The sequence below is a fragment of the Temnothorax nylanderi genome, unplaced genomic scaffold, assembly GCF_030848795.1.
Source record: "Temnothorax nylanderi isolate EJ_2023f unplaced genomic scaffold, tnyl_v1.0 TNYL_tig0053_pilon, whole genome shotgun sequence".
Taxonomy (NCBI): Eukaryota; Metazoa; Arthropoda; class Insecta; order Hymenoptera; family Formicidae; genus Temnothorax; species Temnothorax nylanderi.
Genome location: NW_027249115.1, coordinates 661,693 through 687,724, shown reverse-complemented (window position 1 = coordinate 687,724; position 26,032 = coordinate 661,693). Strand labels below are relative to the sequence as shown.

Here is a 26,032-nt window from a genome sequence, read left to right as displayed (position 1 = left end):
CGAGGGTGTAAGAGAACATGTATTCTCTTACGCCCTCTCTCTTTCTCTTTCTCTCTCTTCTTTCTTCGTGGGGTCGAACCGGCGACGTCGCCCAGATATTATGGTCATCCCATAAAAGCCCGCCGCCTCGGCGATTGGGCTTTCCCCGGGCGTTTATTATTGCACGTCCGGTCATGGCGAGTGGATTAAGACGAGACGGGAATCGGAAGTCGCGGGTCGAAGCTGAGATAACGTCGACGGGAGGCGGGCGGAATGGAGAAACAAAGGGAACCCTTCGGAGTTAATCGTCCTGTGGCAGGAGATCGTTCTTTCACGCGAGATATTACAAGAACGTGCCGTCAAGATCTGCGATAATTTTCTCGGACTTTGGCTAGGTCAATGTAATGGATTTTTTATTGCGTTCCTTGTATTATATTTTATTCTGGATAAGATTAATTATTTATTTTATAAAAAATATATCTATTTCAGAGTAAATTTACACGTTAACTTGTATCAAATTGCTTAGCACGTCTCAAAAATCAAATTGACGATAAAAGAAGATTATAAACTTTCCATATAAAAAATAAAATTTGTACAGTTGTCGCGAACGAAGTTGCAAGAAATTTGCACAAGCGTCTCGCGTGAAGGACTTCGCGTGAAGGACTTCGCGTGTCTTCTTTTTTTAACGCAGAATCCTCGCGGTCCGGCTAATACGCGGAATCATTATACCGGCCTTATCCGAAGGTACCGCGAGCTAATTGGGTAATAAGTATCGTTCATAAGTACGTCCTAACGGAATTCCTTTTTGCGCGTGAGCGATTTGTATGATTCTCGGCACGAAATCCCATGCGGCGGCTTCACCAACACCAGTAGCTGCAGGCATCACTCGGCGCAACGAAATAGAAGTTAATTGGGTAATTAGTGTCATTAATAAGCAGGCTTTAATTGAACCTTTTTTTCCAAGTCGCGAGTGGTCTGAGCGCGAGAAACGGTTTTCGTAAAGAAAACAGAGAGCCCGGGGGTAGACGTTGGAGATTTTAGCGACGCGATATTTCCCCTCTTGCAACGCCATCGTCGTTTCTCCGTGTAAATTCGTCGGGATAAGGGGACTCGATAAAACGACCGCGTCGCATTTTCCTCCTTTTTTTCCACCGAAGGCTAAGCCGCAGAAGAGTGCCGGATCGTCGGTAATTCCGTCCAATTAGGACATTCCCAATTAGGAACCTTAACCCCGCGCGTCGACCGTTGTTCCTTCCTGTACCATTCTCCAACTCCCCGGATCTACTACAACGAGGAGAAACTTACGACAAGTCGTTTTCGCCAAATCTTCGCGACAGTATTGGAATCTTGTTACGTCCGTTTACCGTTTGGATATCCATTTTCACAGAGATATTTAACGGCATTGCGACCTAACTGTCGCAAATATCGTTGCACTTAATCTATTTTATTTTTCTTACGGGCTTCATGTATGTCAGTATGCAATTTGGACACATCTTTTCTATCTGCATATTTTCTATATGCTCGCACTTCATAATAATATCTTACATTATTTTTAAGATTAACAGATCAATAGCAATACTCCGAATATTAAATTTTAGCAATGTTTCACTCTGTTAAAATCGAACAAGGATACCGAGCAATACTGAACGATGTTGTTTACTTATTGTTGCAGTCCGAGATCGAGAAATCGCCACTACCGATGATCGGTCCAGGTTTGTCCAACGGTCGCAACAGCAACTCGTCGTCCACCGACAGTCTGCTATCGCTGTTGATTCCGACGCCGCTGCGAGAGACCCTTTGGGCAACGGTAGCTCTATACCTTGGCTGGAGACTCGTCTCCCGCTTGCGATAGATGCGTCGATCTCGCCCAACCGTTCTGGATGACCCTGCGGGCTCGATCGACGATTGCGTCGGTAGCTAGAACGGCGATATTGGAAGCCACTAAAATGGAACGGACGGACCGCCGGCAACTCCTTTCCTTCTGCGATCGCGGAAGTCCTGTGTGGAATTCTCTGGACGGATCGTCTCGAGAGAAGGAGGAGGAAGAGGAGGCAGTCCATGGCGCATACTCCGGATCTCTCTATGTGATCGGATAATGGATTTAATTGAGGTAGAACGCGTCGGAAAGGCGAACCGTTCTCTTGTTTGAACATCCATTCCGATAACACAATTGTAACTTTATATTGTCTGTCTTTGTATTTCGCGTTTGCGTTGCGCGGCTACGCGAGAATGCGCTTGATCGACTTTGATCGGTTCCTGAGGGACCATGTGACTGCATATAAAATATTAATATCTTTGATCATGACGATGAAAGTAGTGATAATTATTTGCTTCTGCGGCGTGCTTCTGATTTCTTTATAATTGACGATTCTGATTAATTTGATGATTGATAATCGATTATAATAATCGATTTATCTGGTAGTTGATAATTGACAATTAATAATTGGTAATTGATAATGATGATAATGGATTGATTTTATAATAATTTTTTATATTGATGATTGTGATAATTGATAATAATAATAATGATGATTGAGTTGACGAATCATAGTTGCTCTCTACTAAATATATTCCCCTTTATCCCTCCTCAGGGACAAACGGGTAAAATTTATATAAAAAGATCTTTAAGAGATCTTTAGAAAATTGGCTACGAGATTCCAAAAAAGGTTTTAATTATTTTCTATTGATTAAAAGTCGACGTCGACTGGAGAATCGACTCAATCTATTTACTTGATTGCTATTTGTCGAGAACTGCGTGCTATCGATAAATTGTGACTGTGATTGCCGCGGATGACGAAGCGAGGATTAGCAACGGCGGAACAGCGACGTCGAAGTACAAGTGCATTCTCGCGCGATGCAGGAGTTATTTTCGTACGTAGCTATTTGTTCGTGCCGATAGTTCGCCCTGTGAATTCGTAGGCGAAAGACGAAGGACGGGAGCTTTTTGGGGGGGGGGGGAGGGGGGAGAGGGAAGATAACCCGGGCGAGAATAATAGAATTGCGTATTATGTGGCGATCGGACCCGAGACACGAGGAGGGAGGTATTAAGGGTGACGGGGGAAACTAAGGACGAGATCCAAAGAGGATTAAACCCAATAATCAAATGATGATCTCATTACGGATAAATAAAGAGAATTAAATAAAGTAGTGTGATTATATGGGAGCGAGAGAGGGCGGACCATACGCCCCCCAATTCTCTGTCTTCTCTTCGCGCGTCCGTCCCTCTCTTGATCTCGCCAAGGTATAGAAAGACTACTTTTCGATATGTGGCTTGTAGATAACGCGGTTCCCCGACCGGTAGCGGTCGACGGAGCAATTCTTGTCCAAGATTTTTTAACGACGCCGCGCCACGACGATGTTTCGCGAGGCTTGCTTATCGTAAATTTCCTCGGAACGAGACAACGAAGATTTTTTAATACGTTTGACAATATCACGAGCCTAACCAACGGACCTGTTTCAACTGAATTACAATCAATTCATAGTTACGATCGATCGGCCTCGCCAGACGTCTACGGTGCGTGAGCGGAATATATGTATATAAAGAGACGTCGAGAGGGATAACGACGATTCCAAAAATGTTAAGAGGATAGGGGACGAGCGAGGACGTAAGATGGAGACAGGGGAGCAAACTTGTATATGCATAGAGGATTTATCTAAAGTAATAAAAACTCAGTAATAAGTCGATGTTATAATAATTAAAGTAGATAATCGATAGGCCGAGGATCGCAGCATCTTGATTGGCTAGCTGCGACTCCCGTGGACAGTTTTCAAATGATCTCCGGTAGCTTAGCTATTAGTAGGCGCCCTCGTGACATGCGAGACGCCTTTCGTGGCACATCGGAAGGAATACCTCCTTCTTTCCCCTGTGCCCTTTCTAACTTGTCTATCCTTCTCTTTCCCTCTTTCCCGTTTCTATCTTCTTTCTTCTATCGACAAAAACTGTCTATCGATTCTCTGGCTCTAACTCACCTATCCTCAATCTTCTACGCGATCCCCTCCGTTTCATTTCCCTGCTTCGCAATTCCATGTTTATCGACGACAGTTCTTCACTGTTCTGTTGTGCGCGACGTAACATAACGTAAAGTAACGTAATCTCTGATCTCGAACTTAGCGTGTATTGGTAAGAATCGTGTGTTGTGTTCGCTCGACGATCCAGAGTCTCAATTTTCACGGGCGAGCGGGCTCGAGCCTTCTCGTTTTGCGATTTCTCTTAGGGTTCTAGGTAGAAACGGCAGAAGGGCTAGCCTAACGAGTGAGGGGGTAGAAAAACAATCCTTGGGCTTTCTCGTTCGGTTTTAAACTATCGAGACCAAAACTATCGAGGCTGCTGTACAGTCGTCCCTGCGTCCCTGCCGCGCTTTCTCTTCTCCCCGAGTGCAAGTCTATTGCGTTTTCCTTTGTCTCCCTATTGTTAGGATGATCGTGACGTTATTCCGTCGAAGTATTCCAGTGTGTAGATCTATAGTATTTATTTGTAGGCAATACCGATTTTTCTACCGTCTAATAGGGCCGCGTTTTGAGATAAATATATACGCGCGGGCGGAATACATATATATATATATATATTACTGCCATTTCGAGATAAGCAAATCCTCGCCAGACGCTTCCAAACGGAGCGGCTTTGTGGAAAGTCAATAATGTCGATGTCCATAACACGTAATCTCTAAACGCGAAAATAGTTAGCGTCGTTGAGACAAAGGTATTTAAGGGAATACGAGTATTTGGTACGCGCTGTAAGAAGAGCGTTATACACGGCGAGAAAGCTAATGCGTTGTTCTAATCTTAATACGCGCGGATTGTAGAGTCTTCGTATTTTCACATCGCATAACGCTTCATTCTGTCGTGTTTTCGCAAGCCATTTCTCATCATCAGGAACTCAGATCCAGTTCCGCGGAACGCAGGTCACCGTTGAATCTAGCACATATCGAGATTATCAAACAATGCATACGTAAATTGAATTATCATCTAAAAAAATGCACATTTAACGAATTCATCCGTAATTTTTATACATAATAAATAATTGACTGCATTTTTTTAAATATCTACTTAAAAGTTACTAAAATATCCATTAGATATTAAATTACAAAGTTTTAAATTAAACTCTTTCTTATGGAATTCAAATTTTATTTAACTAAATTGTATTTACAATTTTACATCGACGAAATTCTTTGTTATATTTATTCAAAACTTTCGCCTCCTACATCAGCGTGCCAAAATTTGATCGAATTATCAAAATTTGAATAATATTCGTGCCAATAATCGAACATCAGATTCAACTATCAGAACTATTAACAAATGTCGCGAGAAGGATTATCTAGATTCAACGGTGATTAGCTTCCCGCAGTCGGTAGAATTTCCAATCTTCGATCGGGTTTCCTCTGTGCAGCTTGCTCCTTTCACGGAGAGAGCACGCAAAGGTACAAGATTATCATGTATACATATTTGATATAGCTAGTATTCGTCATTGTATCGCGGGACCCAAACCACGAGCTAAGAGGGCAACTCTTTCTCGGTGGAGGTTGTTGCATTGCATTCCGACCAAAGGGAAAATTCCTGTTTTCCTGCAGCGCGGTGAAATGAGACGCGAGACGGCCTAAAAAAGGTCGCGGCCATTTAATCCTTTTACTTCGTAGATAGGGAAAGGCAGAGCGAATTCGCGAGCCCCCGCCATTTATGGCTCGGGGGCGGATATATACACGCAATATATACATATATATATATATATGTATATATATATATATATATATATATATATGTATGTATGTGTGTGTGTCGGAGGAAAATTGAAAGTGAGAAAATACGGCGCATGTACATAGTCGCTTCTCTCGGGGCCGAAAACGCAGTAATGACCTAAGGTTTCTTTCCCGGTATGTTTATTTTTTTCACCTTTTTTTGTTCGTTTTCTAGAATTAATTGCTCTGTAGAAGCACTTAGGTAGTAGTCAGCCATATTGAGAGTATAGTAACGATATATGAATAAACGTATATAAAAGTATATATATAATGGAAGACATATATGTATATATATATATAAAATATATATATTTTAAATGGTATAGTTGGGGATATTACTGTTTCGAGAGATAACCTGATGGAGAGAATTGTATATTTCGAAGGGGCGCGAGCCCGGAGAAAGTATAACGGAGAGGTGGTGTTAAGGGTAGTGGAGACGATGGTTCTTCGGAGATTGATGGAGGTATTCGATGGACGTAGGTCGAAGGTGGGAAATAAGCTGTAACTGTGACTATGTGGATCGTGGGGGGCAGGCTGTTGATACGCTTACTCGAGAGCTTAACACAGGATTAATTTAGACACATTTTTGGAACAACGTAGGAAAACACGAGAAAAGCGGTCTTCTCGAGGATCTTCTTGCGTTTAATGGAGCAGTCTGGAGCATGCATGTGTATTCGCAATTTTCAATACGTTCAAACACGAAATCTGACAAAAAAAGGACCAGCAGTAGATGCAGCCCGCCCATCCGAGATCCCCGCGCGTCAAAGCGTCACTGTGATCTCGTAATTATTAATTAAATATCCGATTATTATAAAGAATAATCATACGGAATACTATGATATATCCTTTTCCCCCCTTTCCGTGAACAAGAAAAAACCCTCGGAGACACGATCTAAACGTATTTTCGCAACTATAACTGAGGTTGCGCCTCTTATTGCATTTCTTTCTTCTCCCACCTTGTTCTGTTTTTTCTTTTTTTCTTAATTTTTATAGTACGCGTTTGCGCGCGCGTTAGTTTGTAAAAGTAAAGTTATAAGTGTATCTTAATAAATCTTTCATATGATCTCTCGGAGGTATCGATTGTTAGGCGAATTCAGCGGCCGACGCCGTTCGTTTCCGCCCATCCGCGTGCAGAGAAACCTGTTTCTCTCTCTTTCTCACATCTTTTTTCCTCTCTCAACACGGCTCATCAAAACGAATGGCATCGGTGCTCGATTGGCCGTACCTCAGTTAGTTAAAGATAGAATTAAGCGGTTAAAGAGAGATAAACATTATATTGGACGCGAGGGAAGACGAGGGACGTTGTTGTAGCGATCTTATTCGGATAACTAGGTTTATAACAACGAAAACTTTATCGCTGCGTTCGCACTCAGTAATCACCTATATAGCACGATCACTGATTATTATTATTCTTATTACTGATTATTATTATTTCTATTATTATACTCGCAAAACATATAAAAGCTCGAGGTCTCAAACTCCCCGGCGCTGTAAAGAAATAATCGACTAGTCTTATCGGACCAACCATTGAGATTCGTGTATTTTTGTTTAACGCATATTTTCTAAGATCGAGATTTTCCCCTCTACATACATACATATATATATATATATATATACATATATACATATATATTTACAAATATATATATATTTTTTGTTTTAAATAATTGATCAATCCCCCTTCCTCCCGCGATTCTCTCACCTCTTCTATAAACATGATCCCGAAGTACCGAGTTCGAAAGCATCAGGGGCGAGGCTCTCTCGGGTTCGCTCGCTGTGATGGCAGTCCTTTGACAGGACTCCCCACAGGATATTGCTCGACGCGAGACGCGAGACGAAGAGCGGCCGTCTCGATTGAGAGACATCGCGTCTGACGCACTTGTCTCCATAAAAGACCATCTCCAACAGTAATAAATTATTGTAATAATGCGCGGGAGATATTTGATCTTTGCAGCAGTATTTAAACCGGGGCAGGACTTGGTCGCGATCGATTGTGATCTTTTCGTTCCAATCGGCACTCTTCTCGCGCTTTTACGGCGAGTGTGGGCAAGCCCCGGTTTAAATAACACATAAAAATGAATGTATCGAAGCAAGAACTCGTTGTACACATATAATTACATGTGTGTATACACACATATACATATACAGTTACACGATACACGTAACATACATGGACATACACTTGCCCTTAGTACTATTATAATCGTCTAAGACCTTATGAGAAATTTTATTTGCTCAGACTGTATAAGTTTGCCATAAATTGACTGTTGTACGTTCTTCGAATGTGTAGTAGTACTCGTGTTTAGAAGTAAGGGAATTATTCGCGATTATTCTGTCGCTCCAGCCACAGTCAGGTGCCAACCGTCGCTCACGGTTTTGTTCTCCTTAGCGGAGTATGTTGGGACACGCAGCAGTGACCCGCAACTCCGATTGATAGATCGATCGTTTGACGCGTGCCACTTGGAAACCCCCGCTTTTCTAAGGGTCTCTCGGGGTGACTCTCTCGTTCGATGTCCGAAATACGCACCGCAATTTAATCTTGTCCGCTAATTCTTAATTCGCGCGATTATGTCGTCTTATGTCTCGCATATTATAATTTATATTATGAGCTGTCAAATATACAAACATGACACAAATATCCTTTTATTCTTGACGAATCCTTTAATTATCAACTTTTTCGCTATTGTAATTGCTGGGGAAAATCTCTTTCTTGGAAAATATTCCAATAACAATGTTAATATACTTAATATTCAGCGTTTTACATATTTGTGTACTGTATTTGATGCAAATTTGCTCTCCACATTTTGCGTATACTATTCGTCATTTTTTGTGAAACGTTAATCGGATCAAAGCGAAAAGCGAGCGAGTCACACTCGGCGGACCGCCTTTGCCTATCCCTGCGCTATGTAATCTTTTGTATTCCACTTAAAAATAGCAAGAAGTTTATAAACTCCGAATGCCTACAAAATACGTTACCTGTAGCCAAATGTCCCGTGGACCATATAGACCGCCGCGATCTATTCGTTATTTGCGAGAAAAAGAGAAAACGACAGAAAGAAAGAAAGAGAGAGAAGAAACTTGGATCGACCGAGCGTGCGTGAGATCGTATGACAGGGGAACAGAGAGAAAGAGAGCGAGAGTGAGAGAGAAAAACAGAATAACTCTTGATAACAAAAAGAAGAAATTTTAACCGTTAGAATTTCTCCTAGGACGGGCGTTATGGAGTCTCTCAAGTCGTATGTAAAGCTCGCAGCTGCCTTGTGATAGAGTCTGGACTGCAAATAATTCTAACACAGAAAAATCGTAATCAGATTGTAAAAGACTGTCAAAGGAATACGATCTTTATGTGTACATACACATAGAGATAAAAGGAAACATAAATATAACGGTAAAGACAATACATCTCGTCAATCAATTTTCGTCCAGCTGACCAATCCAAAGAAGCGACCAAATAAATGAGGAGGGAAATGATGCGAGCGCTTGCACGACGCTTGAGGTGCTGTCCTTTTTCTTTTCGTTTTTTTTTCTATCGATATTTCGCGATATTGATGATGCTATACGCGTGTCCGTATATTTTTTTCTTTTGTTTTTTTATTTTTAGATATATATGTATATGTATATCTTTCGTTTTGCTTCGAATATCCCGATGCGAGTGATTGGACGGAAGATGTACGGCGGTCACGTGATATATATTATACAAATATATGGTATTATGTAATAATCTCCCCTCCTTAGTGCAGATGTAAGCGAAAGAGAGCAGAATACTGTTGATTTGTTTTGTTTTAGTTTTGACTCTTTTTTTTGTCTCCTTTATTAGTCCCGATTCTTTCGTAACGATCCACTTCTCCCCTTCGTCACTCTTCACGTCTTCTCTCCCAACTCGACTTTACCCTCCTCTCTTTTTTCGTTTCTCCTCGCCTCCAATTAAATTTCGGCTTAAGACGCGGAGCTTGGTCGCTCTCTGAGCAGCCCGGGAGTGTTCTCAAGGTGTAGAGGAGAGCCAGAACATCCTCCTCCGTGCTCGTTTCTTCCTGTCTCTTCGACGGGAGCAAGGACTGCCGCGCCGTAACAATCTACGCAGAATATGGAGAATATTCGCTCGTACTTTGTTTCTTTCTTTCTAGTTTTTTCCCCCTACTGTTACTCTTCCCTCTTGTCTCTTCTCCTCTCTTTACATCCTCCTCTTCTCTTTCGCGCTGTATCGGTGTTTTTAGTTTTAAACGAATGTATGGTCGCGCGATCGTTGGTACACGCCTCGGCTTCTCTCGGGAAACCGTATTCGAGGAACGCTCCGATTATCACGCATGAGTTCGAAAGTGAACGATGAAAGTGATACGCGTAGCGAGGAGCCGATGCGTGGCCGGCGTGCGGATCTAATCATACGATGCTGTGCTATCATAAGTCATTACATATACCATATGTTATCGATTACTTTTGATTTTAGTTTATGACAATTTTTCGTGTTATTAATTTTATTGAGTATGATTTTAAGTACTATGTGCGAACGTCTATCATTATTATCTATTATCTATTGATAGATTATTATTATTATTACCGGATTTATTATTATATTATTATTATTATTAATATTATATTAATATTAATATCATCATTATTATGATTATTATTATCATTGTAATCTTAATATTTTGTAAACATTACCACTCCCCATGGTCGATTATTTTTACGAATCGCTCTCGCGTCCGCTGCCCGACCGTCGGTCGATGGAGCGCCTTGAAAGCCGCCGCTTCAACGTGCCCGACTTACTCGACTACACTTTTGTTCTTCTCCCTTTCACGCTCGTTTCTCTCGTGACACGGCGCCTTCGAGGCGCGACGTCGACCATTGGGAGTTCGCAAAGGGACGGGGACATCTCTCCGCTACCCGCATGTCTTTCATTGTACAGATTTTTTCACTTTTATATAGTTATCGATATATCATAACGTTACGCAACGTCGATTGCGACGGTGGCCACTTATGCGTCGCCGTATCATTATTGTACTTTTTGATTTTTCTATTGAATAAATGTGAACACGCCGAAAGCATTAACATGTGCGTCTTTGCATTATACGTTACCATACCGTTCCTTTTCCTAGACCTATCTTTTGACATCTTGCGTTATACTTATATGATCGTATATCATTTGTTTCATTGTAAGACGCTGCAAAATCAGAGAAAATTTTTATTCCGAGTTATATAATATAAACAAACGAATAAATAACCCAAATATAGTATATATTTTGTATTTAATATAATAAAGTATAGAGATAGAGAGTAAAAAGTTTTAATTTCAATTTATTATTATTATAGCTTTATACTTTATATAACGTTCTTGATTGTCCAATTCGTATCGATCTACGCGGATTGATCATGGCATTTAGAATCGTTCTAATGGGTTTCCTGAGACGTGCCATCTGCGAGGCTCATTACTAAGGGATGCGACCGCAAACCAATCGAGCGTTGTGCTCCGTTCTATTCAGTGTTCTGAATCTAATGCGAACCGCAAGACGTTGGTTGCGTTCTGTATACCAGATTAGAGCGTGGCAATTGCTTTGTAACGAGCGTAGACAACGGTACATGCAAATCGGCAAATTGAAATATTAACGAGACGGAAGCTACTAATGTCTTCCAACGTATATGTGTATCTCTATGGCGGAATAAGATAACTGCAATATTGTTATGCGTTAAATAGCTTTTTATGCCTGAAAATAACTTTTGAAAATAAAGACGAAATCAATACGCGATGGTAACGCATTGTGCAAATTTTATCATTAGGGAGATTCTGGCGTACCGCATTTGCAGATTGCGCTGCACTGGAGAATTGCGTATCGGTGGTATTGAATAACGAGCGTGCATATATGCCGCCAAGCATATGCATCCCGTGAATTCCCCCCTTTCAATCCTCATTTCTGTCGCGATTTTCGCTCGCGGTGTTTCTCCACGGATTAACTCGATCCGCAACAACAGCAAACAAGAGAGCGCGCACGTCCGACGTGTAACTGAAAAAAAATGACGTCGATGCAACAGCATACGTAGAAAACATTGGCAACGCTTCGCCATGTTTTTAATAACGTCGGCTATATATATCGGAAACGCAGGTGCGGAAAGTCGAATAAAGCGAGAATACACAATTGGAATAGCGAGCTATGGAAACTACAGTGATCAATGTGAAACAATAGGTTTAACTGAATGCGCAAACTATCAATTATTTTCTACATATAGTCTCTCCTGTTGAAAAAATATCGTATTGCACTCATACATATGCGATGGTCAAAAATTACTTTTTATTACTGCGAACATGGAGATCATCTACAAGCTTTGACTCAAAACTTGTAGATGGTCTCTCTCTTAAAAGCATAAATAAAAGATAACTTTTTTCAGTTAAGTCCACGTATTCTAATTAAATCTTTTTTTAAAGTAATTCGATTATATTTTTTAATAATCTCGATGGTAATGTGTCTCGGGCAATAAATATCCTTTTCGAAGAATATTTTTCTTCTCATCTTTAATACCGCCGTTCATCCTCGATCAATTCGGAAACTGCGTGCAAACAAGGCAAAAGCGCGTTCGGTCGGGGCGTAAATGAAAAATGCATTCGCAAACCCGCGCGCCGATGCGTTGCATCGCTGCGCGCGCGATATTCACGGGAATCGTAGGATGGAGGATGGAGGACGGAGGAAACTACGAAAGTGTGCGGTGCATCGCAACGGGGGTGGCAAGCGGGAGTTAAACCGAGTGCACATGTCGCCAAAACGCGCGTGTCACCGGGTAGAGAAGCGACGGTATATCTGGCGTGCATCCATATGCAGATCCCCATTGATATGACAACATTTACATACTGCATATTCGCTCTGGGCCATATACTCGCTCGCCAATTCCCCATTGTTGGCTTTCGGCCACCAGTGCGTTTGATTGACATTATTGGTCGCGCCGCTGACACCAGATTACATTTCTATTTGCATACATTCGCGAACCAGTTTGAGCCCAACCGCTCGTACTACTGTCCCTCCCTCGTCCTGCGTGTATTTCGGCGTTTTTCGTCCTGCTCCTGTGCCGACGATTGGCCAACGATTTTCGTTCTAGTGTCGAGCCTTTCGCGCGGTTATACGCGTGTCATATTTTTCCACGCGGAAATGTGCGCAGGGTGCAGGTGCGACGTCGATAGACGCCGGTGATTTGGCAGGGGCTGCGATTTTGCTTGATGGTGGTGCAATCTGTTACGCGTTTTTAGGGACTGTTATTTAGATATTCATCGAGGTTTTTGCGATAGATGAATCTGAACAAACTCGCCCCTACGTCTCTACATGACACTTCTACAGGGCTTAATTATTTGCAATCAATTTACTCCCCATATAAAACTCGGATACATGAGATAAGGTATTTTCCACTTTAACTTTCACACAAGCGTAATCATATATGCAACGTTAATAATTTTTTATTAGCTAAACAATATACGCGCGTTATGCACGAGCAGTTTTTGCGCAGCTTTGTGTGAAACATCCACAAAAAATACATATCGCCCCGTTTCTTTAATCGTCGTACGGTGTGAAATGAGTGCACGTGTCGACATTTTCCACTGGCCGCACCGCGTCGTACTATCAAATAAAGATTTTTACGTATTTGGCCCGGCGAGAGGAAGATCGCGGCTTCCGTCCGATTAGACATCGCTACGAAAGAAACAATGGGCAGTCAGTCACAAAAGGGCGCGTGTCAGGCATTAGTGGTGGCGGTTAGCCCTTTATTGGTAGCCCTTTGGCCCGTGAAATATGAACGTCATTGCTTTTGTCCGCGGATAAGCGACGCGCGGATATTAAACGCGGATTACGTGTTTCGCAGATGAACCGAGGATGGCGAGCTTTACGCGCGAAACTCAGGCGATGCGTGCGCGAAACCGCTCTTACGGAAAAGGAGCAACGCGCTCGATAGTTCAGAGCATTTGAATGGATCGGTGATTAATTGTTCTTGATCATTTATTAAGTTCGAACCGCGTGGGAAAAAAAGTAGGCTCTTAATGAGAACAACATTATTTGTGAAACTTGAAAAATAGTTAACGAAATTCCAAAAGCTATGTTTAAGTTCATGTCCTATTGGACATGTAATAATATCAGAATGTATATTAAAAGTTTAAATAACAGAGTCTGTTAACAGACACACGATAACTTCGAGAATCACAGGCGTTATATGCAAGCGATGTTAGATACAACGGCGAGAATACGGGTCAATGTTAACGATCATACTTTCCCCCGTTGCGTTGCAATAGTAAACAGTCACCGTTGCAACGTGCGATCGGACAAAAAATCGCAAATGACTTAACACGCGACTTATTGCGTCGCGGACACTGCACGGATTTCCTCCGCTCTCGCTCGTGCCTTATTTTCTGCGTACGTCAGGTGTTTTGTATAAGTGTTAGTATTTTGTATCGCGCGACACATGAAACTGGGCCAGGATCTAAGATGATTCAAAGTGGCGAACGTGACGATGGTGCGGTTACATTACAATACGATGACTAACTTTATAGATAAGGATAACCGCGTGCGCAGAAAACGCTTTCGGTCGTTGTTTGCAGCATGAAGGATAGGATTATTCCGTATCTAATATATGTCTATCACGTGCGGTAGAAAAGGCATCATACGTTTCTGTGTGTGTATAAAATTCATCACTTTAAATTTATTTTGACATTTTTTATAATATAAAACGCTTGCGAAATATGATGTAATAAATATCGTTGCTTACAGTCAGCAACGAGTACACGACTCATGAAAGTAAAGAAATTCAGGATTGGCTTCCGTGGACACGATAAAATCATGAGTCACGCCGTTTTTTTAAATCAGTGATGTACATATCTACGGTCTTGCAAACAATGCACAAGTAAAAAGTGTCGCGCACCGGTGGCGCTTATCGGAAAACGTCTGATAAAGAGCTGCGATCTTTACGTGCAACGTAAGTGGCATAGAATTTTATCTACTAACTCACGTGTAAAACGGTACGATGAATCATCGGTTTGTGATTGTGTTGGTTGATTGATCTATCGTATCGCGATAATCAGGCATCACATTCGAAACGATAAATCTTTTATAAAATTTATATGGATAGTGAAGGTCTATAGCAATCGTTGTAGTCTTTAAAGGAAATGAATAGCAATTAACCCTTCACTATGATCATTAGTGACGGTAATCAAAATAATAAAAGTGCAATAATTAGTAAATATATAGCCGTTTTTCTAAAAGTAACATTGACAATTACCACATAAAGTATTTTAAATATTTAGAAAAATAGTGCTCTTTGATAAAATACAACGCAAAGTTGCAGTATAAGTCTGGTCTAATAATAATGCCGTAAAATTAACAACAATGTTCATCGGATTACGAGGTTCCAAATCATGTTCCTAGCACATGTTCTCTACTCGACAATGTTCTCGAGCGAGATCCTAGCTTAAGTGGCTTCGAACGTAACAGCGTTACATCAACCCTTCCATCTCATCAGGATACTCCGGATCGCATCGAGAATCAATGGTCTTCGGATAAGCTGGCTGGCGACGAGCCGATACGCCTGGAAGAGGCATTCAATCACGCGGAAAAGCTGACCGAATAAACACGGTAGCCAGATATATGTGCCAGGTGAGTGTTTCGCGAGCGAAATGATACATGCGGAGCTTGAGCGTGTACACAGGTGCATGCGTGCGTGCGTACGCGATCGCGGGACGCGTATACGCGTGTTAACGCACTACACGTTGGTCACGGTGGAACACGGAAGGAGAAGCCGAGTCGTCGTATCGCTAGACTGCCTGTCGCCTGTGGCTTTATCGGCTTTTTCTCCAGCAGCATGACTATCGTCGCGGCCGGCTGACCAGGCGCCCGATAATGTGATTCATTTCTCGCGACGTGCGGTAAATCAGGTGTCGCGAAGACAGGTCGCGTCGGAGGAAGTTCTTTTACTAGCGGGTACATCGACCAGGGAAATCGATTGGAAAACGAATTCCAGCTGCTCTGATATCGATATAGTCTTGTGAGGGATAGAAGTCTGATAAAAAAAAATACGTATAAAACTGAGAAAAGGAAGTGCGCGAGTTATTAATAAAGTTGCTTTTTGCATCCTTGAAATAAAGGTTTTTGTTGCGAATTCTTTAATATATTATGAGATGAAAAATCTTGCCAAAAATATACTGATAGACATGTAGTAGATACGGAATAATCCTATCCTTCATGATGCAAATAACGAAAGCGTTTTCTGTGCGGTTATCCTTATCTATAAAGTTTAGTCATTGCATTGTAATGTAACCGTCTTTTTCTAATCTCCTCGACTTGAAATGGCTGAATGCAGACAAGTCGTCTAGAAGCGCTTAAAAGCGGAGTAACTGTGCAACGAGGTATACTTTGCGAAGGTAGCACTAATAGCTTAGAGAGATGTTCCGGGGATGTGCGCGTTCGTGGGCGGAAATGGTATCGTAAAGCGTCTATTATGCCATGGCTCGTCCTTTGTTCTGATAATAAAGACGGTGATGTTATTATTATTACTACTATTATTATAATATCGCAGCATGGAAAACATACTTGTTTTCCGGGTATCGTTACTCGAGAGAGCTTAACGTGAAAGACTATCGGGAGAAACTTGAATGCAGGACCATACTGGAGAAGAGGAGGAGGAGTAGAGTAAGCTAAGAAATAATAAAAGTACTAATTTAAGAAGTATTATGAAGATTAAAGTCGATAAGGATATAATAAACTGCATGTGTGTTATATAAAATAACTTTGATTTTAATTGATTTTAATTGATCTTAAGAGTAATTACATTAACTGAAACATATTAATTATCAGAAAGATTACGAATACTACGAATTCTTTGTTTTACTTTTATATTTTGATTTTAAAGTCGATATACTTTGCGGTTGCAGCGTATATAACCGTCAATTTCCTACGTTCTTACATAATAGTAGTCATACATCAGCAAGTAATCTACCGAGAGATACGATAGAAACTTAAATTATAGTTATATAGCACGAATAATAACAATAAATTAAGACGGCCTCATCATTCGTCCGTCGTTTGCCAAAAAGGTTGCCAAGAATATTACGGACGATGGAAAAATTGTTGGATTTAACAGCTGCGCCAGACTTTACTAGCGGACCGTGAAAAGACTCGAGATGGCCCGCAGGAAGATTTAAGAAAAATATTGCCCGCGGCGCGTGTTTATGTTTTCCCTGCGTCGGAAAAACTCCGAGAAACGTGATAAATATTAATAAACGCAATACATATTAACAAAAATAATTTAACCAGTCTCATCCTTTTTAGCAAACCTAATTTAATTCCTTAAAAATTCGCTTTGTTAAAAAAAATTGCAATATGCGGTTTATTTTTTCCCCTGTTGCTTGCTCTACATCTTCGTTTTCTTATTATCCTTCTTCTATTTCGTTCTTTTATTCTATCTTCTTCGCCAGATTCCTGCGATTCCTATCTCCTCCTCCAATCGCCGATCCATCAGCCAACGAATCTCGCGCGGCAAAACCCGTTTCTAACTTGTTTACGTCGTATTCCATCGCGCAACTCTACCGTAAGATATTGCAGCGATCGTGTTTGGTAGGCGAAGAAACGTCCCTTTTTTTGCGCTCTGCTGCGAGAGTTCGCCCGCGAGCGGCTTCCGTGTGATTCACGACGATCGGAATATACTCTATCTCGAATTTTTCCGGAACGATTCTCTCGCACCGTGAAGAAGTCGCGTGTCTCGTTTGTTGTTCATCTCGCGCGATCCACGCCTCGCGCGATTTGCATCGGCGCGTCGTTAGCATACCAGGGCGAGTCACCACCGTGCGCTCGGCGCACGATGGAGCAACTTGCCAGTGCCCCGCGGTAGCGTGAGTTATGACGGAAAGGGTTGAATTATGTACGAAATTATTCGAGCGACGAATTTATGCGCTGCCCGCGACTGCCTCGGAATATAGTGAAGTGATATTAATTGCCGTGACAAAAAGCCAACAAGTCAGGAGGTAGGGTTGCCTCGTTTGCCCTTTCGACGGAACTAATTGCCCGCGAAGATCGTATGTCGCGGACACGCGAGGATGTTTGAAAAAAATTCGAAGCGGGACAAGAGTTCAAAAAGTGAGAGAGATACAGGAAATTATTCATCGAAATTTCTCCGCTTTCCACTATAGACAAAGTTACACTACATTTTAATTCACCGTTATGTACGTTACGATGGTACGTAATTAAAGTACTCGAAGATAAATAACGGCTATATATAATGCTTGCTACAATAAAGGGCAATACATATTATCAAGTATCCCACCGCGGTACAAACAAATGTAATTATTACCGGTAGCATTAATAGATCGCTAGCGCGATAGCGTGCCTATATCGCCAATATAAGATTTAATAAAATGAACGAAAGAGAAAAAAAATTTCGAATAAGAGCAACGATGGATCTTAATGAATTTCTAGGAAGCTAATAATTTCTCTTTCTAGATCGTATCGCGCCCCGGGGCTTTTTTATTACGTTTCAAGTTCGTAAATGTGTAACCGGGAATTAATTAGCCACCTCCAGAGCGAGAGCAAACAAAAATCGCTCGCTTTCGTAATAAGGCGCGGCAAGCGCAATGTAATTTATTGTTTTCTTGTTCGTACGCTGAAATCGACGCATTCGTCATTCTACCGTGAGTGTATATAACATGCGTGCACCGTTATCATCTCTCAATCAATCTTGATTTAAACATTATTAAAATGATGTTAAAATAAGAAGTCTGTTCAGCATATCCATTAATCATAGTAAATACAAATGACAAGTTCAATGAGTACCACGTTTTTTAATTTATAATAATATTAAATTCGATAAAACTGATATATATTGTAAAATATCAACTGTATGTATTCCAATAAACTAAATCACACGAAAGTTTAAAATTCTAAAAAAAGGATCTCACGCTTTGATTGCACTCGGGAATGATTACAGATTACCTTGTTATTGACACCCCTATTTAATCCGATTCCTTGGTTGCACGCGGTACTGATTAAGCATCATTCCCGAAGGTAAGATCTATCCTTTGCGCTATGAACGTAATAATTAAAATGCTGTGATTATCAGTCCGCACTCTCCGATCGACATCGCGATTGTTTACGTTTCGAATGGCTGCGCACTTACCCAAGCCCGTGTCGCGCGGTTTCTAGTGCTGACAGCCGATGATTGTGGTTCTGCTATCGAGTAATTACCGCTCGCTTTACAACGACTTGTGAAATAGTCGCGGCTAGGTCTAAATCGAGGTCTAAATCGCTCGAGGCCGATAATTAACGCCGTTCGATAATTAAGCGAATTCGTCGGGGCTGGACTGCCACGGAGGCGGCCGAGAGAGATGAAACGGAACGGTCGCGTGCTACGAGAGCCAGTAGAGGGATAATCAGCTTATTTGCAGCGCCAAAGAGACTCGCGCGTGTTTGTCATTCGAGAGCCACGCACTTTGCCCGTCTGCCGCAGTGTCTCCCAAACCAAATTTCATCGTGAGAATCCCGCGATGGACCGCGACACGAGTTTATTTCTAACTTTCGTCTTCGTATCTCAGATATCATGATCACAATTTTAATTGTTGCAAAAAATCAAAGAATATAAAACTCTAAGATAATATAAATCTTGCATTATTTGCAAAGTAACAGATGCATGTCGTTTCTATTTGCAGTGGAGACTATTTTAAAATATCTTTTTTTTTTTGCAATATTATACATATAGATAACATGAATATTTTAAAAATGTATAGAGTATATTTTTGGCAAGATTTTTTATCTCATAATTTTAACTGTTTCTCATAATTTTAACTGTTTACCATTTTCTTTAGCGAGACACAGTTTAGGAAACACTGTGCTTAATACGTTTTGGCAAGCTTTATTTTCGCTAAACAATTAGTCGTCTGTTAATCCATTGTATTGGCATCGCAGAAAAAATTGCATTTTAATCGATTAATCGATCGTAACTTGCTCAAATTATTACTGCAAATTTAAATTTTCAAATGCCAACACACATAAAAATAAATAATTATTCTACAGCCAAAGAAAACACTTACTTATTTTATTTTATTTCTTTTAAGTAAGTTTTCTTACAACAAAGAATAATTTCTTACTAATAGTTTTCAAATATCTTGACACAAGTCTTTGAAAAGCCAGAATATTGTTTTGAGTAAATGTAATACTTACAATGACTTTATGGTGGATTTGCGGATTAAGTATTTGATAAGGTTATATATCCGCAAATCTTACCATAAAGTCATTGTAAGTCATTGTAAGTATTACATTTACTCAAAACAATATTCTGGCTTTTCAAAGACTTGTGTCAAGATATTTGAAAACTATTAGTAAGAAATTATTCTTTAATTGTTGTAAGAAAACTTACTTAAAAGAAATAAAATAAAATAAGCAAGTGCTTTCCTTGGCTGTAGAATGATTATTTTTTTCTGTAAACAATCGCCAGAAAGTTTTAATCTTTCATTTCTTTTCTAATGTTCCTTATCTTATACACAGATGTAATTTTTACAAAATCCATTAACTCGATATTAAAAGAAATTGTACACTCACCAATACGATGCGCAGCAGCGGAGTTGTGTGTACGTAAATCTGTGAAATATAAATACTTAAATTAAAGCAATGCCAAAAATAATTATTTTTCGTAAAACATTAATTATTGCGTGCACTAAATTTTTGTTTAGCTCTCTTTAAGTATAATGAAAGAGTTACATAATTTTTAAAAGAAGAAACCTTAGGTATAAAATTTTAGTTTACTAAATAAACATTTACTTTTTATATAATCGAAATAATCATGGAACAAATTTTAAATAAAAATATATTTTATATAATACATCCATATAAAAATATCAAATATTATACAGGATATTTCCTAAGTAAGTACAAAAAATTAAAAGGGATATTCCGTGACTTATTTTAGGAAGAAAAGGTATGGCAGTTTAGGGCATATGTTAGGACCTCTTTTCTTCCTATAATAAGCCACGAAATATTTCTTTCAATTTTTTGTACTTACTTAGGAAACATCCTGTATAAAATCAATTTATATTAAATAAGCCGTTTACAGTCAAAGCTTGAATCTCGGTAACCTAATAATATTTTTTATAAGTAATACACATTTTTTCAACCTCAATAAACTTACGCCGACTGACATGTCAGACTTTCAACATAGCTCAGTGGAGCCTTCTTAAATCCTTCCCTTTCCTCTAATTAAATCGATTTGATTTAAATAACTGTAAATAATTTATTGCAAAAAATATTACCTTAGCCATCAGGGTTCGAACGTGAAAGTCATGAAACCTCTCTCATTCCGTGAAGGACCATCCTGTCGTACCATCCTGTAAGTATACATATTTTATTATATATTTTAAACATATGCATTTAAAAAAAATTATATAAAATATTTTACATGCATTATATCATACAAAATATAGATACTAATATTCTATCGCGGAGATTAATAAGGGATTAATCCTAACTTAACTCCAGTAACAAATAAATAATCAATTATTCACCTCACGGTTGCTCCGCCGTCGCCCGACGCCTCCCAGGCCTCCTCCTCCCCTCAGACCTCTGTCCCGCCATTACTGCTCCTTCATGGAGCACTCACACAATATTCACTCGCGAAGGTATATTTAACTGCGATCGCGCGTATACTAATCATCACAATGCAACGATCGCGCGGCACTTTGCACGGCACTCCCGATATTAATCGTACGCGACACGCGTTTCATTATACCGCGGCGAGAAAACGACGCCGAAATAACGTTGCACGAAGCCACGATCCGCTCGGCGATGACGACGCGACGTGCTTAGGGCGTAGATTAATGTAACGAACGAATCTGAAGCGCGGGTGACGAGATCGAAAAGTCGCACTGTCAACCAACTTCATTGCGCCGCCCGTCGCAACTACATTCTAACCTGTTGCTCCCAGCAGCGGCATTTTCATGCATTTTCCCCGATTCTGTGTAACGAGCGTTACACGCCCGCGTTTTAACGATTACTATCCCGCGACAACATAGATGTCATAGATAAATATAGATACGGGAACAAAGATTGATGATAAGTACTCGCGGAACACGGTAATTGAGAACGCGATCGTCGTTTCGCTCTGAATGCTCGCGCGATAGACGTTACTCCAATAAATTTGACGCGACGCGCGACGCGCTCTAGCGAATAATAAATCAAGGAAAATGAAAATCTCGGTGAAACGATCGTTGTTATAATTCCTACCTAATCATGCGCTGGTTTCGTTCAGATCTTTCTACGTACCCGAGCTATTCGAACCAACGAAACGTCCCGACGGGAGAAGTCAACGGAGTAACAGACTGACCACAATTCCGTCGGAAGATGGTCGCAAGTCTGTCGCGATGCGCGCTCCAACGAATCGCAATTAATCGAGAAAAATAAAGCCTGCGAGCAAAGTGTCTCGGCGCGAAATAATCGTTGTTATAATTCCTATCTCATGATTATAATACTGCTTTCGTTCAAATCTTCCTACGTACCGGAGTTATTCGAACCAACGAAACGTTTCGACAAAAGCAGACCATAGGCCGGTATTCATAGTCGGTTCTTATATTTGAGACCGGCTTTAAGTACTCATTAACCAATCACAGAGCATCCACGTCATTAACCAATCGCGTATAAGCATCTTAAGATATTACTTAAGACGATTTTCCCAGGTAGCAAAGTGAAATGACATATTAATAACGTCTTAATTACGTCTCTAACGTCATTAAGACGTTTTTAGACGTCATCCTGCTGCCCGAGTTGAAATAAGATCCGACTATGAAAACCGGCCAATAGTTCCGTCGGAACTTAGTCGAGCGTGCCAACTTCGGACCGTGCTAGCTTCACACAGTTCGATCGTGCGACCCGTCGGCATCTCGCTCCGTGCAACCCGTTATGGCGTCTCGAGTCTCGAGGAGTAATAACGCGACGACACACGATATAACCGCGCGCCGCTGCCTAACCGTCCGATTGTCCTCGTGAGAACGACAACAAGGTTACCGCGCTTGAAAACAAGTGACGGTGTGACGTCGCGATGACGTGTCTCCAGACTCCGAGCGCCGTGCGTCGCGTGCCAGTCGACCCACCGCGGCCACCGCCGCCCGCTCCGCAAGGTGCGAAGTGCGAATACGCGCCGGCCGACACGGCCGCCGAATATTCCGTCCGCGTCACGCGTTCCGAGCTGATTGTTAAGACGACGCGATACATGGCTTTCCAGTGAACTATATGCTAAACTGGAATGTGAACTCGACTCGAGAAAAAAGCGGGACGAACGAGAGGGAGAATGCGGCCAAAAAACCTGTTTTTTTTTCTGTTACTGTACTTCACGACACATTGAATACTATTGACTAATCTGCTAAGCAGACAAAATGGTCGCAAAGCAACCCGTCTTTTCTTCTCGTGGTCCAGACGCTGTGGGAATTCACATTCTAGTATGTTTTAGTATATATAGTTCACTGTGGCTTTCCGTCTCGCGAGTCGCTCGATATGGCGAACGTTATTTTTCGTACTCCGAGCACGGAGGTGTGCAAATTACGTTCAATACGACGGGAAGTTCAAAGCGCGATGTGAGACATATGCTTCTCGAGCGTCGTTAAAAAAATTATTATCGTACTGTCGTTGCCGTATATGCGTGAGTGTCTTGTGCGAGCCTATTGTCAGGATGGCATCGTCTTCAACAGCGAGGATCGAGAGGAGCAACGAGGAGCAACGAAGAACAACATATGTGAGTACAAGAAAGTTACATATGCGATTGATAAAAAAAAGATAGATATAAAAATTAATCGGTGATTATATGTAGTGGTTGGATAATGTATAACATATGTTAATTAAATTACCGTTTAAACGTTCACCGACGCGGAGAAACGGTAACGGAAATAGCTGCAAACAATTGAGTTTTTTAGTTAAATTTTTGCAGTCTGCAATTTAAATTTTAATATCAAAGTTTCGATAAGGGATAATGGAAATAATTACGTTTTCATAACACATTTACGATCTGAATTTATTTTGAGAGATACGGAAAAAGGAGGATAAAGAAAAAGCTTCTTTATAATATTTAATACGCAGATTTCAATTAACTAATACATACATTAAAAAACGTTGAAAACGAGAATAATTAATATTATCGCGCAAATCAGAAATAGAAGGGGAAAAATAGTCCACTGTGTAAAATATTTGTTCTTTTACGTTCAACGATAAAAACGATTAATGCAATATAGATTTGTTTATACTCCAATATATTCTGATAAAACGCACAGTTGAAACAGTATGTTTATTATTTATCGCATTCTTACGGAACGAATTAATTCACTCGTTTAAATCAAATCAAGGTTCGTGCATGCCTAAGATAAATAAATTGCCGATAACGAAAATGCATTGCTTCTAATAAGTGACTTAACCGGTTTCTCTAGCTCTCGTATGCCAAGCTGTGCGTGATGTTTGATGTTGTGTTTTATGACAATATATAATGATGCAATATCTAATAGCAAAATATCTGCAAGATATATAATTAATATATATTATCTGATTATATTAATGAGATAAAGAAATAATTATTATTATGTTTCAATTAAAGGATTTTACACAGTATTTTGCTTAAATAGAAAGACGCATACACATGTTAATTATTTTTAAATTATATTCCCGTATATTCTCCCGATTATTATAATTTTCCATCATTTTATCCATAAAAAGACGTACCGATAAATCGCAATAATTCGATCCTTTAGAGTATCAGCGTTATCGCGTGACGTTATCTCAAGCGACGCTGGATGAAAGTCGTTCAGTGGATCGGAACGATCGTCGACCGCGGAGGAAAGAAACCATAAATCAGCCGTTATTACAATCGTACGTTATTTGGAGCGCGAAGAAACGATTGATTTTCTTACAATTTTCGCTGCAATTTTTAGATAATGAGTTTCTTGTCTCTAGCGATAATTGTCCCGCCTAGGCGTTGCGTGAATAACTTCGAGCTGCATTTCGACATTTGCATTTTATGAACATCGTAAGTCGGCACAATCGAATTTCCATTCGCGTTGCGTAGCTTTTTTAGAAACCTCGTGAACGGTAAATTAATGGAATTTAAGTGGCACAATATTCAACCGGGGCATTCATTCCGTTAACCGTAATTATGACCCGCGGAAGTGAAAACGGCGATGTAATCGTGTGACGTGAAATGTACACGAAGAATAATCGTAGGGGTGAAAGGCTAACAATCGTTAATTCGGTTTGAAAAGAATGAGTGGAACGATCGGTGGTGAGAAATCTATAATTGCAGGGTGCTATAAACTGCAGGTTCCGTTTGGCGTGTGCTTTTTTATTAGAGGGAAATGAGCGTAATGCGACAATAAGAATTAAAAAAATAATACTATAATATAACTTATGAAAAAATATTCTTTCCAAAACTGATTGTGAGAAATCTAAATTATTTAAATATATATATGCTTAAAAATTACGTTTGCATGAGAAAATGTAATTGTAGTTGTATATCTTTTGAAACACAAAAGCTATGTATTCAAGAATTTTTAAACAAACTTTAATCGCGGGCAAAAAATTGTGATTTTTCGGGGCGACGAGTCTCGTTCGATGCACACCCCGATTTTCCTCCCGCGATCGACACAAGCAGTAGGCGGGGGTCCGTATAATTATAGCACTTTTTAAATGGCAGCCCGGCCCCGCACGCGTCTCTCCATTATGATGCATGGGAGTCGAATTTCGACCCCATCGGCCAGCCGCAGCAACCCCAACGTATTGTCGGCTTAATAATACGCCGCCGTGTACAAAGTGCGGGCCTCCTTGCGCGTATACGTCACTGACACCATATAATCACATCTCGGGCGAGCGAGCGGTACCTCCCGGTCATGATTCATGCGCATTACGAATATCAAATACTCGGAAAGCGAGCAAATACCGCGGCCGCGCGCCATACACCATGGAGAGACATTAGGGGTGCCGTTTCGCGACTCGCACACACAAGCCGACACAATAATCATACGTCGTCGTCGTCGTTCCCGCCGTCTCGCTACCGCTTTTCTGTTCTGTTTGCAGAAATTATATCATTGACATAACGACAGCCCCGCATTTTTTTTCGCCGATACGTATGATGTAATTTCATTTGACTCTGCAAAGTAATAATTTCCGTCGTGACAGTGCCGTCATTATACATAAACTTTGGCGGATATAACGCATTTCATGCAGTAGTATTATATTGTAGATAATATTTCGATTGCATTATGAGAAAGTAACGCGCTTTTTGCTCAACTATAATGGATATTATAACGGTTATTCTGCAATATGACTGCATCTCGGACTGCATGCACTTCC

At 40.6% G+C, this 26,032-nt stretch overlaps 1 protein-coding gene and 1 long non-coding RNA gene across 5 annotated transcripts in view; one reads left to right on the top strand and one right to left on the bottom strand.

Moving 5' to 3' along the window:
- Positions 1-10,760, top strand: part of LOC139772775 (uncharacterized) — a 156,092-nt gene extending 145,332 nt beyond the window's left edge. For all 4 annotated transcript variants that reach the window (XM_071706695.1, XM_071706694.1, XM_071706693.1 and 1 more), the window contains one exon: positions 1,652-10,760. In XM_071706695.1, coding sequence (XP_071562796.1) covers positions 1,652-1,831 — 180 coding nt within the window. In that variant the 3' untranslated portion in view covers positions 1,832-10,760. The remainder of the gene's footprint in view (positions 1-1,651) is intronic.
- LOC139772776 (uncharacterized) overlaps positions 1-21,814 on the bottom strand; it is a 156,049-nt gene extending 134,235 nt beyond the window's left edge. The window contains exons 1-3 of the long non-coding RNA XR_011718198.1: positions 21,217-21,814; positions 20,965-21,039; positions 20,258-20,296 (exon numbers count right to left, since the gene is read on the bottom strand). This is a non-coding gene — a long non-coding RNA (uncharacterized lncRNA). The remainder of the gene's footprint in view (positions 1-20,257; positions 20,297-20,964; positions 21,040-21,216) is intronic.
- Positions 21,815-26,032: the final 4,218 nt, after the last annotated feature.